The 23,017-nt window shown below is 45.0% G+C and overlaps 1 protein-coding gene across 1 annotated transcript in view; it reads left to right on the plus strand.

The window, feature by feature from the left end:
* Positions 1 to 23,017, plus strand: part of EHD4 (EH domain containing 4) — an 87,639-nt gene that overhangs the window by 21,594 nt on the left and 43,028 nt on the right. The window contains exons 2-3 of the mRNA XM_047862713.1: positions 28 to 204; positions 9,680 to 9,777. Of these exons, the coding sequence (XP_047718669.1) occupies positions 28 to 204; positions 9,680 to 9,777 (275 nt within the window). The remainder of the gene's footprint in view (positions 1 to 27; positions 205 to 9,679; positions 9,778 to 23,017) is intronic.

A 23,017-nucleotide genomic window follows, 5' to 3' on the forward strand; every position in this document is an offset into this window, starting at 1 on the left:
CAAGTTTCTTTTCTTTTTCCCTCCCAGATACTTACTGGAGCAAGATTTCCCAGGCATGAGGATTGGCCCAGAGCCCACCACCGATTCCTTCATCGCTGTGATGTACGGGGAGACTGAGGGCAGCACCCCAGGCAACGCTTTAGTCGTGGACCCCAAAAAGCCCTTCCGAAAGCTTAGTCGCTTTGGAAATGCTTTCCTGAATCGGTAAGGACCAGCAAACTGCTATCTTTGGTCAACCTTTGTTTAAACCTTTTCTTTGAATTCTTGCCAATTACATATAAAGGTTCAAAAACAGAATGGAGCATGTCTCTTCTAGAACAGAGAAGCTATAGAGAATATGCTTATTGTATTCAAATATTTGAAAGATTATCATAGAAAATGATCATTTATCACCCATTCTGGGTAGCTTCAGAGGACAGAGCTAATCCCCAGGATTAGACATTGTAAGGCTGCACAGTACAAGGAATAAATTTCTAATAGTTTCACCTGCACAGAAATGGATCCAGTTGCCTTGTGAGGAAGTGATCTCCCCATCACTGACAATGTTAAGCGGTTGCTGCATGGCCACCTCTCAGGCATGGTATGCTGGGGCGTCCTGCACAGAGAACCTAACCCAGATGACCCCTGGGTTTCGCCTGACCCCCACGTTCAGCCTGTTGATTATTCCAGGACAGGTCACCTTGCCTGCCTGGCTGCCCCTTAGGCTTCTCACTCCCTCACTCTGAGCTGCTTCCTTACTCGTTAAGGCAAGGGCAGGGGAAATAAAGGTAAAACCACACGAAAAGTTCATTTTGTTACTTGCTCATGATATTACAGATGTGAAGTCATGGGACACCTCAGAGTCTGTCTTAACTGGAGATGAGCTTTATTTATACCATCCTGTACCCTTCTCCAGATCTCCCAGTGATACAGAGGGATGTGGAGGCAAGCAGGTGTCCTGGAAGCAGCTGTGCGCTCTTGGACATGACCTGCTCTTCTCTCCCTCTCCTTCCTTCTCTTTGTCACTCCTAGCTTTTTTTTTTAAACCTTTTCCCTTTCTTCTCTCCTGCCATACCCCTCACCTCTCCCTTCCCCTCTTTTATGAGTCTCTTGCCTTAGACCGGTTACTCTGGGGGAGTGGGCTTGTGGGGGTGCCAAGCCAGGGAGGGGTCATCTCAACCCCTTTAGGAAGAGCTGACAGACAAAAGTCCTGAACTATACTTCTTTTTAGATGGTTTAGAAAATAAGAATAAAGGCTTCCAGCCAACTGCTATCCTCCCAGAGGCTGAGGCACCCATCACCCAGCTCCAGGAGGCACCATTCACAAGGACGAGGGGATAAATTTGTGCCCAGGCACAAAAAGCCCAGGTGGCTCTGCCAGGGGCAGCCCAGGTGCCTCTGGGAAAAACTGGGCTCTACTGGCTTTCTTATGCTCTTATCACAAATTAAAGGAGGCATCCAAATGGCAGCCACAGAGCATGGCAGTGGGATAAATAGAAATGCACAGATGATGTAGATGGGCTCAAAGAGAAATTCCATCTTACTGCTGACAGTGGTTTACAGAATACTGTCCAGATGATTTTTTCCACCCGTAGGATGCTCTGGGAGGGACTTCCTCCTCATCTCCAGAACAGCCTTGGTTGCCACCAGAGCCTCTCCTGGGGGAGAAGTAGGGGTTAGAACCCAGGTGGGAGAGCACCAGAGGGTCTCCTGAGACAATTGAGGGGAGGTGGGGCAAGAAGCTCCCCAATCAGGGCCTCCCGGGGCATCCTGGTCAGAGAGCAGGCTACAGCCAGGCCTCTTGTCTCAAGACTGGCCCCAGATGTTTCCAGAGGCCTGGAAAGTGCAGGGCACAAAGTCCTTCTCCATGGAAGATTGCCTGGGATCCTGTGGTTTCATTCCCACTGCCTTTAGTCTTACTCTCTTTTTGCCCAACAAAGGCTTAAAAAAGAAATAAGCTGCCACTTTTTTCAAATTACTATTTTATGGAGTCCATATTCACAAAGGAAAACACTGGAAGAATGGCTGTTGGCTTGTTTTCTTTTGGCAGATGATTTGCTTTCCCAACAAATTTATCTTTTTTCAAGTCCTAAACCTACAGCAGATATCTGAGTATGGAGAGTATGGAAAAGAAGCACTTAAGAAAATTTGGGGGGATGCCTGGATGGCTCAGTCATTTAAGGGTCTGACTTTTGATTTTGGCTCAGGTCATGATCTCATGGTTCATGAGATCAAGCCCCACATCAGGCTCTGTGCTGACAGTGTGGAGCCTCCTTGGGATTCTCTCTCTCCATTTCTCTTGCCCCCAGCCAACTTGTGCTCGCTCGCTCTCTCTCTCTCTCTCTCTCACTCTCAAAATAAATAAACTTTTTTTTAAAAAAAAAAAAAATTTTGAATGGCAAGGTCCATTATCTGAGATTTAAAACTTGCTGAAAATAATCCATGCCTTATATAATCAAGTGTTAATTAAATTGAGAATACATAGAAAACTACTAGCAAATAATATATGACATTTACCGGGTATCAGATATGATACTTTACTTGTATATTAGCTGTAAATCGTCACCATAACTCTGTGACATGCATGCTGCTATTATCCCCAATGTAGACAGGGAGAATTGATGCCTAGAAGTTCATCTAACTTCCACAGGGTCACTCAGCTGATATGCGGCAGTGCTGGGATTGGAGCTCAGGCCATATGGCCCAGAGTCCCAACTAGTGACCACCGAACTGCCGAATGGCATGACATTTGGACTGAGAATCACTGCCTGCTGCTCCCTAACTTTTAAGGCTGTCCCTAATATAACCACTAACCATAATGATAAAGGTGATGACTATGTCCCAAATTAGAGATAAATGATTTCGTATACACTACTTTTCCTGCGTTAATAAAACAATGCTACCATGGCTGTTTTACAAATGAGAAAACTGAAAGCAAAGAAGTAAAATGACTTACCCAAGAAAAGGCAGAGGCAAGATTAGAATTCAGTTTCCTCTTCGCTCCTACCACCCTCCACCTCATGAAGCCCTGGCAAAGAAGTTTCTGTTCTAGCCATGCTGGTGGCCAGGCATATGTGAGGCTCACGTGTAAGGGATGTACCTCATCGCACTTAAGAGTAAACAGTATGACTAAGACATAGCCACACAACAGTGCTGTTGTTTCCCCCAGGCTTATGTAAGAAAAAATCAATTTGGGGCACCTGGGTGGCTCAATCTGTTAAGCCTCCAACTCTTGATTTCGACTCAGGTCATGATCTCTGGGTTTATGAGATTGAGCCCCACACTGGGCTCTGTGCTGCTAGCACAGAGCCTGCTTGGGATATTCTCTCTCTCTCTCTCTCTCTCTCTCTCTCTCTCTCTCTCTCTCTCTTCCTCCCCCTCCCTCCCTCAAACTAAATAAACATTTTTTTAAATCAGTTAGCACAGGGCGCTCAAATGTACGTATGTAATTACAGCATCCCTATGGGAACACCAGCAAGGCTAGCTGTAAAGGCAGGCAAACTTCTTTTTACACAGCATACTTTCTGGGAACGAGGTCAAAATAACCGTACTTAGTAGGAATGGGAATTGGTTGTCCACAGGGGAGAATTTTTTCCCTAGACCCACCAAGCAACTACCATCACCCACGGGATAGGTCTCATTACCCTGGCCCTCTCACTATGGGGCATTGGCTTGAGGATCTGCCCCCAAGGGCATCTTTAAAAGAGGTTAGTTAGCACTTCACAAGGTGACATCAGCCTCAAAGCATTAAGCGAGCCAGTGCAGCCTGCATTTCAACATGTAAGGCTGGTTTCTAAGAAAGCAACAGAGGGGCTACGTACACTTTTGAGAAAAGAAGACAAATTCCCAGAAGGCAGCTTCCAATTATAGAAATTCCATACTCAAACAGTAAAAGGAGTTGAGTCTAGAACAACAAGAGTTCTATGGAAACAACTTAAAAAAAAAAAGAGAGCGTGAGCAGGGGAGGGGCAGAGAGAAGGGGAGACACAGTATCCGAAGCAGGCTCCAGGCTCCAAGCTGTCAGCACAGAGCCCGATGTGGGGCTCGAACTCACGAACTGTGAGATCATGACCTGAGCCCAAGTCGGACGGACGTTCAACCGACTGAGCCACCCAAGGCGCCCCTGAAAACAACTTCAATGCAACATTCTGAAATTCCACCACGCTACCTTACTTTCGAGAGGGATTCCACAGTCAGGCCTGTCGTGGAGCTGCTCCATTCGTGGGAATGGCTCCACAGCCTGTTATCAGGAGGCAGTTCCAGCTCACACAGGAGCAGATGGACAACCAGCCCCACCCGAGGGCACGAGTCCTGGGAGGCTCCAGGGTATTTTGGTCAGTTCTAGAAGTCACATTTGGCATCTGACATTTCCCCCCAACCAGTCTGCTTTTGAATTGGATGTTATGTTTTTCTGTTAATCTACTTTTCTAAACAGGGTGGTTTGGGTTTTTTTTTTGTTTTGTTGTGTTTTTTTGTTTGTTTGTTTGTTTGTTTGTTTTTTAGTCCAGATAGCTGCAGACATTGTTTTTCGTTTAGGATCTAGTTTAGTGTTAATTTTAAATTGTAATCATCCACAGGCCGCCTGGGTGGCTCAGTAGTTTAAGTGTCCAATTGTTGGTTTCGGCTCAGGTCATAATCCCAGATCAAGCCCCACATAGGGCTCTGTGCTGATAGCACAGAGCCTGCTTCGGAGTCTCTCTGTCTCTGTCTCTGTCTCTCTCTCTCTCTCTCTCTGCTCTTTCCCTGCTCATGCTCTCTCTTTCTCAAAATAAATAAACTTAAAAAAATAATTGTAGTTATCCACAGAAGAAATTCTTAATCTCATTTACTTCCTCATTGCCTCTGTTTCCTTTTGAAAAGTAACTTTTATCAGTGGCCCTAGGGATTTTGAGCTAAAGGAATCTGAAGGGTACTTCCGTGCTCCCGTCCATTTAGCCAGTCCTGATGATGGTGGTGATAAAAACAAAAACCCCACTATCTCACATTTGCATGATGATTTAGCAATAATAGAATACTTATGTGTAATTTTGGACTTATATTGTATTTTTTGCCTCTCTGTAATTAAATGAGACTTTAGCAGTGGAGGTTTTTGTTTTGTTTTGTTTTGTTTTTTAAATATATGAATGTTACATAGTCACTTAGTCCCACTGGGAGTTTTTTTTAACAGATGTAGTTCAAGTATACAGCATCAGTCCAGATACAAGCTGGCTCTGTCAGCTAATTTAGCCTCAGAGATTAAGGAAAATAGACTTTTGCCAAGAATCACCAGCAAATTTGTTTGTTTTTTTTTTAATCTGAGTGATTAACTGGCTTTGTTTGTTTACTTCTTTGTTTTATGGCATGCTTATCCATAATAGTCCCCCTGAAGCACTTCCCATTAATCTTTAACCTCAAGATTTGTGATAGCTGCCAGGTCATCAACCGTAGTTCTTCATTGGCAGCTGCCTGTACGGCCTGGTCCTGACATTCCAGAAAACCAGTCTTTGTCCCTGGACTCAGGCAGACTTTCCCAGCACTGATGCATTGCACCTGGCATTCCCTGCTGTGGGAGTCAGGAAAGAGAGGCTTGGTTTAGAAAAGTTTCCATCCTTAGGTTGGACCACATGAAATTGCCAATACTCCACCATCTTTTACTTGTAAAAGATGTAAGTAATTCTGTAACAGTGGTAATTCTGTAAGATTCAATCTAAGAGGTAACTGTGGGCTTTTTATAGTCTGGATGTGAAATTCTTCCTGGAAGGTTATATCAGCTGTTTGTGATAGGACCATGTAACAAGAACTATGATATTTTAATGTAACAATTATCATGAGTTGGTTGCCAAAGTCTTTTCGTGTCTGGTGTGCTGTTTACTATGCCTTACTCTAATCAGTGAGTGAGCTGCGGTTGAAGAAGATGCTTTGAAACTGCACGATACTCTCTCCATTGTCAGCATCCATTTATTTGAACCTGATGACAACCTGGGGGTTCTCGGGCTGGTAGAATTGCTCAGACACCTAGAGCTTACAACATGAGTAAGCAAGGGCTTCTGCTTCCAGGCCCTCCAGCAGTGGGCCCAGAGCAAGTCACAAGGGAGCCTCGGGTGGGGAGTTCCAGGGCTACAGCACGTCACTCCCTTGTTTTGGAATGTCGCCCTCTATGATAAGGCACAGAGCAGTGGCTCAAATGCACGAAATGCTGGTAGCAGCCTAGTAGTCGAAAACCTGGGCCTGAGTCCAAACTAGTGGGTTAGATACCAGTTCCATCCCTTACGGCCATGTGACTTGGCATGTGCCCCAGTCTCCTCCTGCATAAATGGCGGTGCACAGCCCCTACATCTCAGGTTGTGGCAAGGATTAAATGAGTTAGTGTCTACAGAAAGTATCTAGAGCATTGCCTGATACATAGTGAGTGGGCAGTAAATGTTTGTGCCATTTTATTATTACTGTGACTGCTAGATATCCCTATATTGCTTGGAAACCAAAAGCAGTATTAGGGCACTGCCTGGTTCTTTTTAAATATTGATCATCGAATTGGAATGCTAGCATTTAGAGGCAACTTAAAAATCTCTGATCCTCTCACTTCCTTGGTTTACTAGGCAACAAGACCTTATAGCCCAGACTATTCCTTTATCTAGCCCCCTTTCTGCTACCCCTGAGCCTTTGGGGTGTGGGAGTGTCAGGGAATGGGGATCAAGCACAGGGTTTGGGCTCATCCTCCCCTCCTCTTATCAGAACAAGATGCATCAGGTCAGCCGTGAATGAGGAAACACTCCGTAACGGCTTCTGTGAGGCTCCTGGGCTTAGCCAGCACATGTCTGCATCTTTTGTGTGAAATGTAGAAAGCAAGGCACAGGTACATTTATGTTAGTCACTCTGGCAAGGGTAGGAAATCCATCTTGGGATAGCAAATCTGTGATTGGGAATATTTCAGCACACAAACATAAACAAGAAAGGCCTGACGGAGGGCGGAGGAGAAGACACCCAGTAAATAACCTTGGCTTTTACCTTCCTTTCTTAAAGCTGAAAAGTTAGACAAGATTGTTGTAACAGTGTTGCATTAGGGTTTTTTCTGGTTACAATATAATTATTTAAGAAAATATGTGTGGTTCCAACCCCAGTGTATGAGGCCTGCCCCCACATGGGGGTCTGAAAGCTGACTTCTGCTCTGTGCTCCCCCCTACCTCCCCACCCCTGCCCCCCACCCCCACCACCATCACCCCAGTCCCTCCCCCTCCCCCACGAGGCTTCCTTGCTTTCTTTCATGGAGTGTAGTCTGCTTTTACACACATAAACCCAACCATGCCCTCTCAGGATGCTCCTGGAGAACTCCCTGCTCCTCTCCCCCCACCCCCCATCTTCTCCCCCCTCTCCCCTGCCCCTCTCCTTCCTCCCTCCTCTTCCCCCTCCTCCCTTTTTCTGCAATTACCCCTGTGGGCCACTCAGCCTGCTGTCTTGTTTATTGTGTGGTAATGTCACCACATCTGACCACATCTTGGTTTGTGGCTCACAGATTTTGTCTCTGCTGTTGAGTCAGGAGGCAGGGGAGTTATCGAAAGTTTGTCACTTTGCAGAGAGGGAGTGGACAGTTTATAAATTTTGAATCCCTCTGTTACCTTCACACTAGAATCTAGGGGTTTTGTGTTTTGGAAAAATTGATATTGAGTGTGAGCTTGTGGTTTTGGAGAAAGGTCAGCCTCTCACAGGAATACTTTACGTAAAATAGTTTCGCATATGTGCGATTCTTCGGCACTGTCAAATACCTCAAGCCATCTAATAAAAAGGATGGGACTGTGGTAAGAGACTGAATCGTTACTGACAAGAAACGCGGTCTACCGCGGATGTGCTCAGAACTCTGTTCCTACCTCGATTCTAGAGCATTACATGCGGTGGTTTACTTTTTTTTTCTTTGTGAACTTACAAAGAATGAATGCTTCATGATCTCTGTGTACTTTATTCTCATGGGTCTGCTCTCCCAGTGTTGGGCAGTGGGGTTTCCTTACAGGTCTGGAGGATGCACGATGGGCAGGAGAAAATCAGAAATGAGGGGCTTTTCTTAAATTAACTTGGCCCTTGATTTTTAACGTTGTGAGCTTTTTAACTTTATGGATTCAGTTCTACTCAGCTGACATCAGAAATATTAGTCTGTGGTCTCCAGCCAGCCATGCATTAACGATATGACCTCAAGATGTCATAACTCCTTTGTGCTTCAATTTTTCCAGCTGCAAAATGATGATAGTATCTTTTCCTACATTTTCCTGGGCTGACTTGAAAAGGTAGGAAAGAATGTGTAGGAAACTTGTCCTGAGCACCTTCAAAACAAGCTGATTTGAAATGTCAGTAATTGTACCTCTTGCTCAGGACTGCCCACCCCTCGCCATGCGGCTGCGCCCCCACCCTCCCCGTGGGGCTGTGCCGGCCACGTGTGCACTGTGAAGGCCAGCATGGCATCCCTGTCCTGCATTCCCAGCATATTTACTTTCTGAGTGATCCCACCAGTTCCCCTGAATGGAAGAATTGAGCTTTCACAGAGGATTTTCCAGCTTTCTGCCCACAGATCCAGAAGTTAGCCATTTACAATACAGGAAAAGGGGAGGCACTCTATCTGCAGTGTGTGCCTTAGAACAGACACAGTGCCTACCAGAGAGCCACCTTGAGCCCTGCTGCCTGGGTGAAAAAGTATCAAAGTGTTTCCTTCTGCTACTCTAGAGTTACTCAGTATTACAGCTAAAAAGGACCTCACCAGTCCCTGTCCAAGTGTCTCCATTTATACATAAGGACACAGGCCCAGAGCTGGGAAGCCCTTGTCCAGGATCCCACAGCAAATTTCTGACAAAGCCTGAGCTGAGCCTGCACCCAGTCTGCTGACCCACAGGCCATATTTTTCTTCCACTCCCCTCTGCTTCCGTGAGGCCGAAACCAGGGCAGCTGACAGCAGGAGGATCGGGATGAGAAGCAAGAGACGGTGACAGGCAAGTGAGGGCCAAGGAAAGAGGCTTGAGATGCTTGGCCAGGACTCTTCCCCGCCCCTGCCACTCTGTCCACTCTTAGGGTATCCCTTGGTTTCCAAAGCACCTGGAGGATTTGGGGTATTGCCCACAGGTGCTTGCCCTGTGCTGGGCCTGAAGCCATATGGGCACCGGCCTGGATGCTGAGCCCCCAGGCCACTGGTACTTCTACTGTCCCAGTAGGGAGTGGGCAGCAGCCGGGCAGGGAGCTTGGACAGTGGGCAGTGACCCTGGAGGAGTCATGAGATTCCCCGGGGAGGAGAAGCCCGGGATGTTTGGCCAAGGAGCAGCCTGGAGAAGGGGCAGGCGAGGCTGACGGGCTTGGGTCAAGCTAACCTAGGCTTAAGGCCCAGCCCTGAGTGATGCTGAGTAAGTTACTTACCTTCTCTGATGGTAACAGGAATTTCTTCCTCAAGGGGTTCCTGTGAGGAACAAATGAGACGATGTTTGTAAACATCTAAGTGTTCAGCAAATGTCAGCTCAAATCAAAATTAACAGTTAAGGATCTGGTGGCTGGTGGCAGCAGGTACCAAAGGCACCTTCCTACACCTGCCCAAGGGTCCGGCATCCCGTCCCCATGGCCCCAGTGGAGGTGCTGTCAATGCCCTGCAAGTTCCCGCTGTACAGACCATGTTGGTAACCTTGAGAGGCCAAGGAACTCTTCAGAGCTCAGAGATATGTAGTTCCTGATCCCACCTTTGATCCCTTTCTTCCAGATTCATGTGCTCCCAGCTGCCCAATCAGGTCCTGAAGAGCATCAGCATCATCGACAGTCCCGGCATCCTGTCTGGGGAGAAGCAACGCATCAGCCGCGGTCAGTGCCCACCCCTGTCCCAACCCTCCTCTGCTGCTGCTGAGGCTTGCTATCATGCCAGGGGAGGGTTTCTGTTTCTGTCGGATTCTGTCCACCCCACCCCACCCCCCCCCCCAACCAGGATGCCTCCAGCAGCCCTGGGAAGCCCAGGTGTCCAGAGCTGTAGGGCTCTGAGAAGCCACCAGGATGCATGGCATCAAAGGTTCTCATTTCAACTGAAAAACTTTCTGGTAATCTCTTCGTTCCTTTAAACACTGCCATTTGCCACTAGTGCCTACCTCGTGTAAATCTTCTCAGAGGGGACATGCATATCACTACTAACCATTCCCTTAGACATGGGAATAAAGGAGGTAGGTAGTCACGGCCAGGGAGAGAAGCCCTTCCCCTGCTCGTCCTCCCTTCCCTGTTGGCACATGGCCCGTGGCCTCTGTGGCACCCCTGTGATGAGTCAGCCCTTATTGGTATCTGTGGAGCCAGACACTGTGCTGCATGCTGGGGATGCAGCAAAAACAGGTATGGTTAGTTTCTGCCCTCAAGGAGCTAATGTTCTAATGAGGAAGACAGATGTAAATCGAGTCGTCATAGGGAAACAGAAAATGAGACCTGAGGGGTGACAGGGTGGCTCAGTCAGTTAAGTGTCTGACTTCGGCTCAGGTCATGATCTCTCAGTTCGTGAGTTCGAGCCCCTCACCGGGCTCACTGCTGTTAGTGTAGATCCCCTTTCAGATCCTTTGTCCCCCTCTCTCTTTGCCCCTCCTCTGCTTGTACTCTCTCTCTCTATCTCAAAATAAATAAATAAACTTAAAAAAAAAAAAAAGAAAGAAAGAGAGAGAGAGAGAGAGAGAACTGGGATAAGTGCTCTGAGATGAGGGCCTCGTGTAGAGGGTGGAAGGGGACCTGGCCTGGCCTTGGGGTGTTGGGAAAGATGCCCCATGGAAGTGACATTTGAGCCAAGACCTGGAGGGTGAGTAGGAACTACCTAAGGGAGGCCTGCAGTGGGGAAGGAGAGACTAGAAGGTGTTCAGAGATGAAGAGAGAGTAGAAAATGCTTGTTAAGGATGGTGAATTTGGGCTTCTTCAGCCACCTGAAAACAAGGCTAAGCCCTAACCTTGTCTAGCCCTGTGCACTGTGGTTAAACAGATGGGCCTGCTCTCTCCCCCGCCCTCCTGGAGAAGGGGCCATCAGGGGCGACCCCGAGGACATAGCTTGCTCACAGTGAGGAGATGCCTGGCCGGGAGGGTGCTAGGTTGGATTCCCGCAGTCACAGAGGCAGGTCAGGTGCCCCTGGCCCTTGAAACAAAGTCTAGTCCTTCAAGGCTTTGCTAGGAGGGAAAAGACAGAGCAGATGAATTGCTGCTTCCACTTGTCCCTGATAAGTCTTCACAACTCCTTGAATAGCAAGTCAGTAAAACTGTGTTTAGAAGTGCCAGGGTTGAGCGGTGACCTGTCTGGGGTCATGGCCCAGGGTTCTGGCTAGGCAGTGGACTCCCCCCGCCCTAATGAAGCAGAAGTACAGCTACGTAGGCTGCGGGGACACTCCCAGGAGCTAGAAAGCAAGGTCCCAAGATGGGTAAAGAAAGGCTCCCAAGGTCTGCAAGCCCTCCTTTCTCATGGCATTTCAGGAATGCTGACTTTGCAGCCTCCACGGACTCTCAGAGAGCTCAGGACCGCTTTACTGGGCCTTCACCCATTCGGTCAGGGACTCCGTGGGCAATTAGGCCTCCCTGAGGCCTCCAAGTACCTTGCTTATAGAAAAACCCAGCATAATACTATTCTTTTCTCATAAATGTCTGTTAGTTATATTTTCTGTCATAAAGGTAATGTTTGTTATAAAGGATTCAAGCAATGAATAGGGACATACAAAATCTGCCACAATTGACCATTGTTACTGGTGTTCTCCAGCTCCTTAGAGACTTTTTCCTGTGCATATACGAACATATTAGTTTTAACAGAAATGTGATTTCCAAGCACATTTTCTACCACCTGATTTTTTGCCGTAATGGTCTTTCACAAACATCATTCCATGCCAGTATGTCCAAATTACTTTATTCCTCTTAACAGCTGTTTCGTTTCCATCAAAGGGACATAACATGGTGTATTTAACCAATTTGTGGATCTTGTGATGGCTAATAATCTTTCACTGTTATAAATAGTGCCACAGATAGACATCATTTTTGTACCTTTGTGCCTCAATGCCAATAGATTTTTTTTTTTTAAGAGCCAGTTTAGGACCACTCCTTTGGCACCATAAAAGTTGCTCTGCAGATGAAATGTTTTGTTTTAAAACGAAAATAAAGCAAACCCGTGTCCCGCAGCTTTTCTGAGCCATCCATGTTTTACTGCATTTACCACTTGGCCAATTCTGATCACCCGCATTCTTCAGGGTTTCTTCTTTGCTGAGCAATTACAAGTGTCTTTCAGACTACAGATTCTTTATAGTAGTGTAGCGTGGGGTGATGCTTTCAGGATGCTTTGAAGACCAGTTCTTTTTAACACTTTATAGGAATCTGATTCATATCCTGGCCCAGTACTTCCTCACATCCTGTGCACAGAAATAGCACATACGGTTCCAAGCGGGCAGTGTTCCGGCGGACCCTGCCACCCTGACAGATACAGCAGCTGGTGGGGAGGGACCGAGAGCTGCAAACAATGACAGCGTTCTGCACTGTGGCTGAAGTTCCCAAGCTTGAGTACCAGACTGTGTTTGGGACATTTGGTGGCTGGAGTCAGTTTCAGCACATTAACTCCAAAGAGTCTATACTGCTTTAGAGCTGCTTTAGCTGACACTTTTGCAGACAGTGCTACATTCTGATTCAGACTCCTCCTGCTTCCATCCGTCCAGCTTCATAAATCACACCACCACCTTCACTGGTCGCTTATGTCAACATTGGATGAGGTGGCAGATACAAATTGTGACCCCGCAGGACATTTGGAACATCTGCTATTGACTTTGTTAGCGGGGCTTTGACTTCCTTATGGGTGTTTTGTCTGTAAAAGAGGAAAGGTAGCAGCTGCTGTGCCTTCTCCTTGTCCCTTGGTGCAGTTGATGAATTAACCCTCAACAAGCAGGTCCCACTTTAGGGGCTCAGTCATCTTACCCTCTGACTCTTGATTTCGGGTCAGGTCGTGATCGAGCCCTGCATCAGGCTCTGTGCTAAGCATGGAGCCTGCTTGGGATTCTCTTTCTCTCCCTCCACTCCTCTCCCTCACGCACGCACACTCTTTCTCTCTCTGAAATTAAAAAGAAAAAAAAAAGTCTCTTTAGGTGCGTATCTGTAATAGCAGTGTGAGAACAGCCACTGTGTGCTGAGCTGTATGTCTGCACCAGGCTAATCCTGGGGGAATTGCTGTCTACGTTAAACCTGCTCATACTCACACACTGACAGAAGCTCGGCCCTGGCAAAGTAAACCGCACGTGCCCTCACTCCCCTGGGAAAGCAGAGCCTTCCAACGATCACGAGAACTCTTTCCCCAGCTGCTAGGCAGATGGGTGACTGAGCTTGACATCTGGGGAGTGAACAGTAAACATTGTTGACAGGGTGCTACTTCTGGAGAATAGGCTCAGAGGATGGGTGCTTCAGGCAGTCGCCAAAAGCTGAAGATGTTGTGGGTCCACCCTCTAGCTGCAGGGCTCTGCAGCCCTGGCTGAGAGTGAGAGCATGCTGGATAGGCGGTGAGGCTGCGGGGGAGGCGGTGAGGGGCCGGTGACTGCTGAGCACCCCCAGGAAGACGTGCTGACTGTACCACACCCAGAGATCTCCCCATCAGCATAGGAAAAGGCCGATGGCAGATGGAGTGGTGAAGCATTGTGCTACCTTGCTGGGAGTCGAATGGGAAGGCGGGACTAGAACTGACAAGCTGGCTCCACATCATCATTGGCATCCTCCAGGAACCCCCACGGTGTTGCCCAGGCGTCCAGAGCTCTAGGGACCAGATGGTCAGTGAGGGTGCAGCTATAGGAAGGAATCCTGATGTGTTAGTGGTGATAGCAAAAATGGGGACTCTCAACACAGGGTTCAGTAATATAATCTCACCTCACCCACAGCTCCATTCTTCCTGGCTCATTCCTGTCTCCTGACATAACTCTGGTTCCCTTGTATCTGGTGCTGAGTAGAGGGAGAATTGTGATCAGAAGGAGGACATAGTGTTCAGTCATGGCTCCTCTCTAAGCCAAAGTCGTAGGTGACGGGAAGAAACACTCGACATTTCTACATGACAGTTCATATTTTGTGGTCTCAGGTTTGAGGCAAAACATGGCAGATCCACTCTTATGTCAGAAGTAACTTTTACCAAACAACAAGTGTTGGCGAGGATGTGGGGAAAAAGGAACCATCGTGCGCCATTGGTGGGAAGGCAAACTGGCATACCCACTGTGGAAAACAATTTGGAGATTCCTCAAAAAATTAAAAATAGAACTACCCTACAATCCAGTAATCACATTACTGGGTATTTACCCAAAAAACACAAAAACAGTAATTCAAAGTGACACATGCGTTTATTGACACATATGTTTATTGCAGCATTATCTACAATAGCTAGACTATGGAAGCGGCCCAAGTGTCTATCAATAGATGAATGGGTAAAGAAGATGTGGTGCGTATATATACCATGGAATATTATTCAGCCATAAAAAAGCATGAAATTTTGCCATTTACAACAACATGGATAGAGCTAGAGAGGATAATGCTAAATGAAATAAGTCAGAGAAAGACAAATACCATATCTTATATGTGGAATTTAAGAAACAAATGAGTAAAAGAAAAAAGAGAGAGAGAGAAACCAAAAAATAGATTCTTAATTATAGAGAACAAACCAATGGTTCCCAAATGGGGGAATGGGTAAAATAGGCAATGAAGATTGAAAGAAAGAGAGAAAGGAAGAGGGAGGGAGGAAGGGAAGACAGAAGGAAGGAAGGAAGGAAGGAAGGAAGGAAGGAAGGAAGGAAGAGGTGACCTTTACCAACTAGAATGTGCCTCAGCCCATCCTTGTCCTCATCAGAATCTTAACACCGGCCCTAGAAATCAGATCACTGGACCCCTTGCCTCCCTGCTGGGTTTTCACAGTAAAACAAGAATGCACAGTCAACATTTGGGGGGAGTGTTACCTAAATCTGTTTGGAAGCTCTATAAATAAAACCCACCAGGATAATTGATTTTGAAACAATGTTTAGTATACTCCATATGTAAACCCATTATCCTTCAGATGTTCCTTGGTTTAATTATAGTTAGCAGAAAATCTTTAGGAACAAAGGATTGAGTTCCGTGATTAAACTGTAGCTTTCTTGGCTGGCATAAAGAATATCCATCATGCATGGATAAAAAATGTTCTGATATATTTATAATCATTTTATGCTAATCAAGTAATAGCTACCTAAAAGTCCTACAAGCTTTTCCCGATTCTTTTCTTGTAGCCAATAAAAGAATGTTTGGATTCTCAAGATTTTCTAAATTATTTGCTTGAAAGGTATGAGTAAAATGTGAGTCGGGTCACTTTCAGGAAACATCTTTTGCCCCTCATGACAACATCCAGGTTTTTGACTTTATGTGATGAGAAAAGAGAGCACACTTACCCACACATCCTTCTTTTCATTCCTACTCTCTTATTATTCTGGCTCCTGGCCTGTTTACTTTCCAAAATACTGTTTATTCATGCTGAACCTAAACATCATCTAGGACTTATTTCTAGACGTGGCATGAACACAAGTGTGTTCCCAACTCCTGGTACAAACCTCTGGGTTCTGGTTCTCATCATAATGTCCCGGTCTGACAAGGAGAACACTGTGAAAGAAACCTAATGGAGCACCTGGTGTACTTGCCCATCTATTTAGCATGTAAGCATGTGGAGGCTCTGTTTTGGCAGTGAATAATTACTCCTGTGATTTCCTGAAAGCATGAGGTTTTGTGATACCTTCAACAGACTTCACTTTGGTAAACAAAAGTAACACAAATGTCCTCTTTTAACAATTTACATGACTCTAGGGGTGCCTGGAGGACCCTAGGGTGGCTCAGTCGGTTAAGCGTTGACTCTTGGTTTCAGCTTAGGTCATAATCTCATGGTCCATGAGTTTGAGCCCCGAATCGGGTTCTGTGCTGACAGTGTGGAGCCTGACTGGGATTCTTTCTGTCCCTTTCTCTCTGCCCCTCCCCTGCTCTCTCTCTGCCTCTCTCTCTCTCTCAAAAATGAATGAATGAATGAATGAATAAATTTTTAAAAAAATCTAAATAACTCTTAAAGAAAAAACTCTTGGTCTTAATTTTCCAACAAACCTATCTGTTCCTCCAGGAACAGCACCCTGTCAATTAAAAATCTGAGAGTTTCTTCTTCTGATGTCTAAGTCCTTCACTGTATAAACCTTTCTCATTATAAGTCAATAAATACAACTGAGTAGATAGGAAAAAATAAAAGGGCAGAAGGTGTCCTGCTAGTAAACAATAAATTATGGTAGTACATTCAACAGAAGGAATCGAACTGTGCTTCAAATAACAGAACAATCACATTAGCTTCAAAAATCATTGACTGATATTTTAGTATTTACATACAGACACCCTAAAGTCCTCTTGATTTTAGCAACATAAAGGAAGGCCCTCAAGGTTAAAAAAAGGCATCTGAAGACATATGACAGGATATGTGAATAAGCAGTTTCAAGGGTCTGACAACTCAGCAAAAGCTCCCAAAACATAATATCACAAAAGACCCGACAGACCCAGGGAAAGGGGATGTGCAAATCCAACCTGGAATTAATTAATAAAAGTGCAGGAAAAATAGCAAAGATACAAAGAAACTGTAATCAAGAGCGTACAGACACTCCTATTTAACAGGCCTTTGGAAGTTGGAAGACAAAAAGCCAGATTTTGAAGGTGGCCCAAGAAAGGAGAGAGAATATTTAGGGCTGCCTGATAAAAATGACTTCCTCTCTCAGGCTTAGGGACCCACAGGGCCCAGGGGGACAACAGACACATACACAAGAGGAAGGAGTCTTTTCCCTAAAAGAATGAGATATAGCTCAGGAGCATCCCAGCTTTTCTGCAACACCAGAGATTGCGGTGACATGAGCTCACTGGACACGTGGCCCTCATAGGTGCTATTCCTGTCCCCAACTCCCCACCCCATGATTGATGTAGGGCTTCTTGATTTTTTTGTTTTGTTTCTTGGGCTTTGGGTCTAACCACAGTTCATGCTCTCTTAGGTCCTCTCCTTGTCCACTGTGGCTCCTCCCAGCTTCGGGGCATTCCCAGGCTTCATCAGCATGTCCTTGGACCTTCACCCTTGGATCTAGAAGTTGGGCAGAGAGGCTCAAGAAAGAGCAAGCTCTGAGGCACACCAATAGAGACTGCCCACTAGATTGACAGCAGTTCATTAAGGAACAAGTTCCTCTGAGATGTATTAAGCTCTTATGTGCCGTGAACCAAGCTAGGAACTGAGAGCATAAAGGTGAACAAGGTACGCCCCTGCCTGGAGTGGCTGCTGCCTAGTGTGGTCAGCCAGCCAGTCACTGATGCACCAGATTGTCACCTCAGTACACTTACTACCCATTCAACCAACAGCAGGACAAAAAATGGACATGGTCACTGCCCTTATGGAATTTAAATTCTGATGGGAGGGTCTGATAAGATCAGCAGGTGGGTGAATTAATAAATCATTGTAAATAGTCATGAGGTACAGGAAGGAAACAGATGAGACACCAAGTTCAACAATAGGGGCTGAGGTAGAGCTGCCCTACTCTCCAAGCTGACTGTGGCTGAAAGCTCAGAGGAAACCGGTCTTCCGAGTGGGGTGGGGCAAGGTTTTACAAGTTTGGACTGACCACATTGTCTATTCAGATATGTCCCACCTGATATATAAGGAATATATAATATAATAGATATTCAGCTGTCAGATATTTACACATGGATTTCAGGTCCTGAATATTCATGTTTTGTTTTATTTTATTTTATTTTATTTTATTTTTTTCCCTGAGGTCTTTTCTGTTGCCTACATCAACCAGTCTGTAAACCCAGAATCAAACAAATCACTTTCCTGGGTCCAGTCAAGGGACTGAAGTCCTGAATGTAGTATAGTGGGAAGCATGGACAATCGAAATGGACTCCCTGGGTCTAGTTCGGCTCAGCCATGTACACCACTTGCATGGCCTCGGGGAAGTTGTGAGTCTCTCTGTAAAAGGAAGGTAACTGTACTTCATGCATCATGTTGTTGTAATTGAGTTAATACGTAGAAAGCAGAAAACAGTGCCCCACCTAGCACACAGTAAGTGCTCAATACATGTTAGCTGTTATTACTTGCATCATATTATTGCATTATTGTTGTTGTTACTGTTGAAGGCCAAGGAGTTTTCAAAGGCTGAGTTTAATCACCCTTTATATTGGTTTATATTGGTTTCTCACCTCTTGAAGTCTTCTGTCTCATAGAGTAGGACAAATTTTTGTCAAGCTATCTGAAATGTAGAGTTTGCTGTTTGGGGACTGAATATTCTATTTTTAGATAAGTGTTCCTACCTTTTTCCCCACATACCTTGGTTATTTTATTGATGGTTAACTTTTAAATTTTGAAACCATATGTCCCTCTAGCCATAGAGGGATAGCACTCTAATTGATCATCCAGTTTAAAAAATATTAGATGAAAGAGAATTTTTTTTATTTTTTTAAAGTCTATTTATTTGGAGAGAGTGATAGAGAGCATGTGTGAGTGGGAAAAGGCAGAGAGAGAGAGAGAGAGAGAGGGAGAGAGAGAGAATCCCAAACAGGCTCCGTGCTGTCAGCATGGAGCCCAACATGGGGCTCAATCTCACCAACTGTGAGATCAGGAACTGAGCTGAAGTCAAGAGTTGCATGTTTAACCGACTGAGCCACTCAAGCACCCCTGATGAAAGAAAATTTTAAAATAACAGACGTTGTGTGTGTGTGTGATCTTTTTGATTTTTTTTTATTTTAGAAGAAGTGATGGTATGAAAAGTGATGGGTAATGTTAGGGGCATGCTAGAGATATTCATTTAACACACATTTATACAGATTATACACGAGGTGCTAAGCACTGTCCTGGATGCCAGGATTCAAAATGAGTTAGACACAGGCCTTGGCCCAGATGCTCATACTCATTTGGGGTGGATGGACCTGCAAAGAAACTACTCTGATCCTGTGTGTTACAGGAGTTCTGGTAAAGAAGTTCAATGAGTAGGGGACCCCACCACCCCCCCAGTGTGTAGTGGACGGTAGGTAGTCAGTGAAGCTGCTAAGAGAAAGGATACTTCTTCTCCTTCTTCCTTTGTTTTTTTTTTTCTTTTGCATTTTCTCTCTCTTTTTTAACAAGTAGTGGTTTTTTTTATATATTTAAATATTTTTAAATATTTCTTATATATGTTTTTTATGTATATTTTTATAGTTTTTTTATATATTTAAAAAGGTGTGCAACCATCCCCACAACCAATTTTAGAATGTTTCCATCACCTCAAAAAGAACTCATTGTACTCATTAGCAATCACTATCAATTCTCCCCCACCCCCTAGACCCTGGCAACCACTAATCTACTTCCTGTCTCTGTGGATTTGCCTATTCTGGGCATGTCATATAAATGGAATCAAACAATATGTAGCCTTTGTATCTGGCTTTTTTCACTTAGCACAGTGTGTTCAGGGTTCATCCATGTTGTAATGGGTATCAGTATTTCATTCCTTTTTTATGGTCGAGTAGCATTTCCTTGTATGGCTCTGTGACATTTTATGAATTTATCAATTGATGGACATTTGGGTTGTTTCCACTTTTCTGGCCATTTTGAATAATGCAGCTATGATTATTCATGTACGAGTTCTTGTGAAAACATACATTTTCAATTCTCTCGGGTATATACCTAAGAGCAGAATTTTGGGGTCATATGGTAACTCAATGTTTTGAGGAATGGCTTAGTTTTCCAAAAAGGCTGCATCATTTTACATTCCCACCAGCACAATATAAGCATTCCAGTTTCTCTCCATCCTCATCAACACTGTTGTTTTGATTAGAAGCATCCCAGTAGGTATGAAGTGGTATTTCATTGTGGTTTCAATTCGCATTTCTCTGATGGCTAATGATGTTGAACATCTTCTCATGTGCTTTGTTAGCCATTTGTAGATCTTCTTTGAAGAAATGTGTATGTAGATTCTTTGCTCATTTTTGATTGGATTGTTTGTCTTTTTATTGTTGAGTTTTAATATTCTTTATGTATCCTCTCTACTAGTCAGATATTGATTTGAGAATATTTTGTCTCATGTCCTGGGCTGTCTTTTCACTGTCTTTATGGTATCATCTGAAGCACAAAATTTTTTCATTTTAATGAAAGCTAATTTATCTGTTTTGATTTTTGACACTTTGCCTAACCCAAGCTCATGAAAATTTAATCCTATATTTTTTCTAAGAGATTCATAGTGCTAGCACTTACATTTAGGTCATTGGTCCATATTAAGTTAATTTTTATTTATGGTGTGAGGTTGGGGTCCACCTTGATTATTTTGCATGTGTGTATCCAGTTGTCCCAGCACCGTTTGTTAAAAAGACAATACTTTTCCCCATTGAATTGTCGTGGCACCCGCGTTGAAAATCAGTTGGTTGTAAGGCACCTGGGTGGCTCAGTCAGTTAAGCATCTGACTCTTGATTTAGGCTCAGGTCATGATCTCATGAGATTGAGCCCCACGTCATGTTCTATACTGGGCATGGAACTTACTTAAGATTCTCTTTCTCTCTCTACTGCTCATGCTCACTCTCTCTCTCTCTTAAAAAAAAAAAAAAAAGGACAAATCAGTTGTCTAGACCTATGGTTTATTTCTGCTCTCTCAATTCTATTTCATTGATCTATATGTATCTCACCTTATGAGACAGCACTTCTTGATCAGAGCTTCCAGGTAAGTCAGTGAGTTCATCAGCCAGCAAGTTCAGGGCCTTATGAGATAGGGTATGGACACAATGAGATGATGGAGTGAAGCTTTTACCACAGCACCTGTCTGATTCATAGTCAAGAGAAAGGTAACCGTGGCTGCCCTTCCTTACTATTGTTACCCTCTCCCACGCAGCAGAAAGGGTGTGTGCAAGAACAGGGGAAGATGTGTGAGCCGGGGTCCTTTGGTGGAACATGAGTTGTGCATGTGGCTGGAACATGGGCGTGTGGTGAGTGGGCACGTGTGACAGGAGACTGGGTTTTGTCCTGAAGGCCGCACGAAACACTGAGGAGTGTGAGGTAAAGGGTTGATATGTTAAAGAATTCTGTAGAAGAGAACCTATGTCCTCATGAAGCCATTTTTATATTTAGAGCTTGAGCTCAATGACTTGTTTCAGAGCTTTGTTTGAATTTGGCAGCAAAAAAAGGGTCCATCCCCAGGGAATGGGGCTGACCACCGATGATTTGTTGGCAGATCCTGTTTTCTGGCCAGTGCTAAGGCCAGTTGGGGTGTGAGGTCTTGGACATCACTCGTTTCTTGGGCCTCCAACAGGAAATCCTGGTTCCTTTTTGTTTCGGGGAAGTTTGCTGACAAACGCATTCATGGCTCCTTTTCCGCCGCTGCCACAGGAAATTCCACACCACAAGTGTTGCTGCTTCTGTCCCTAATGGGAGCCCGTCATCACTGTGACTCAGAATGGCATTTACCAAGCCCTGGTAACTATTTTTAGTTTTTATGAATATTTTAAATGCACACTGGATCGCGAGGAACGACTGCTTCTACCAAAACTTCAAACCTACCTAGCCTTTGAAATGAAAAACAACTTTTTTTGGTGGAGAGAAGGTCACTTATCTTACTATCCTGTAGAGAGCAACTCATGATCATCAAACCTTTCATAGACATTGGGATACAGAGGTTAATCAGAGAAAAGGTTTGCTCCTTACTCCTTTAAGTAATAATAATAATAGCTAATACTTACACAGTGCATTGTAAATTGCTTTCCATATAATATTAACTCATTTGCTCCTCATGAAAGCTCTGAGGTAGGAGCTGTTATCATATTTCATAGGAGAGAAGACTGAAGCACAAAGAGGTAAACGGCTTTCCAGAAGGGTGGTAGCTTCTCTCAAAAGAAGCCTCATCCTCCCACCACCCCCACCACTGTGAACTGTACCTCCACATATTCATGCCCTCATGTAGTCTCCTCCCCTTGAATCTAGGGTGGCCTTCGGACTCACTCTTTGAGGAGAATTCAGCAAGAGTGATGCTTCATGACCCCACATCTAACTCAGAAGTCCTGAAAGTTCCAGCTGGATCTATGTGCAGCCAACTGACATCTAAAAAGTCTAACCACCCCAAAACCACCATACTGTGAGGGAAGCCCAGACTAGTCACATGGAGAGGCCAGGAGGCTCAGGCCGCCTCTAGCCTAGCTGAGGTGTGAGGGAAGAAGCCATCAAGGACAACTAGCTCAGGTGAGCCTTCAGATGGTTCCAGCCCCAACTACCATCTGACTATCACCTCATGACACTCCTCCATCTAGAACCACCCAGCTGAGCCCAGTCAACCCTCAGACCTGAGAAAGTAATAAGTTGTTGTTTAAGCCACTAAGTTTTTTTTAAAGTTAGTTTATTTTGAGAGACAAAGAGACAGCACAAGTGAGAGAGACAATCCCAACCAGGCTCTGCACTGCCAGCACAGAGCCAGATGCGGGACCTGAACTCATGAAACTGTGAGATCACTACCTGAGCTGAAACCAAGAGTCAGATGCTTAACTGACCGAGCCACCCAGGCAACCCCTACGCCACTTAGTTTTAAAGTGACTAATAATCAAAACAGCTAGTAAGTGGCTGAGTGGGATTCAAACCAGACAGCCTTGTTCCAGAGTGTGTGCTTTTAACCACAGGAGACAAGGATACAAACCAGGAGAACATCTCTCTCAATCTCTCTCTGTCTCTCTCTCACACATACACACAAACACATGCACAAGAAGGCAGCACTGGGGAAGGATACCAGATGGGGCATGTTTTTGTCATTGATGCACTCCCCCTACAAACACCAAACCTCCTAGGTTTTTTACCTTCAGCGATTTTTGATGGTAGTCTTTGGGAGACCCCATACACACTGCCCTGCATTCTCATTCAAAGGATAGTAGAAAGCGAAAGAGGTTTTCTTATATTGAATGTCTGCCATGCACCAAACTCTGCTGGGTTCCTTCTGGTCCATTTCTCCTTTTTCTTTTTCTTTTTTTTAATATTTGTTTATTTTTGAAGGAGAGAGAGACAGAGCATGATCAGGGGAGGTGGCAGAGAGAGAGGGAGACACAGAATCCAAAGCG

Source organism: Prionailurus viverrinus, chromosome B3 (genome assembly GCF_022837055.1).
Source record: "Prionailurus viverrinus isolate Anna chromosome B3, UM_Priviv_1.0, whole genome shotgun sequence".
NCBI lineage: Eukaryota > Metazoa > Chordata > Mammalia > Carnivora > Felidae > Prionailurus > Prionailurus viverrinus.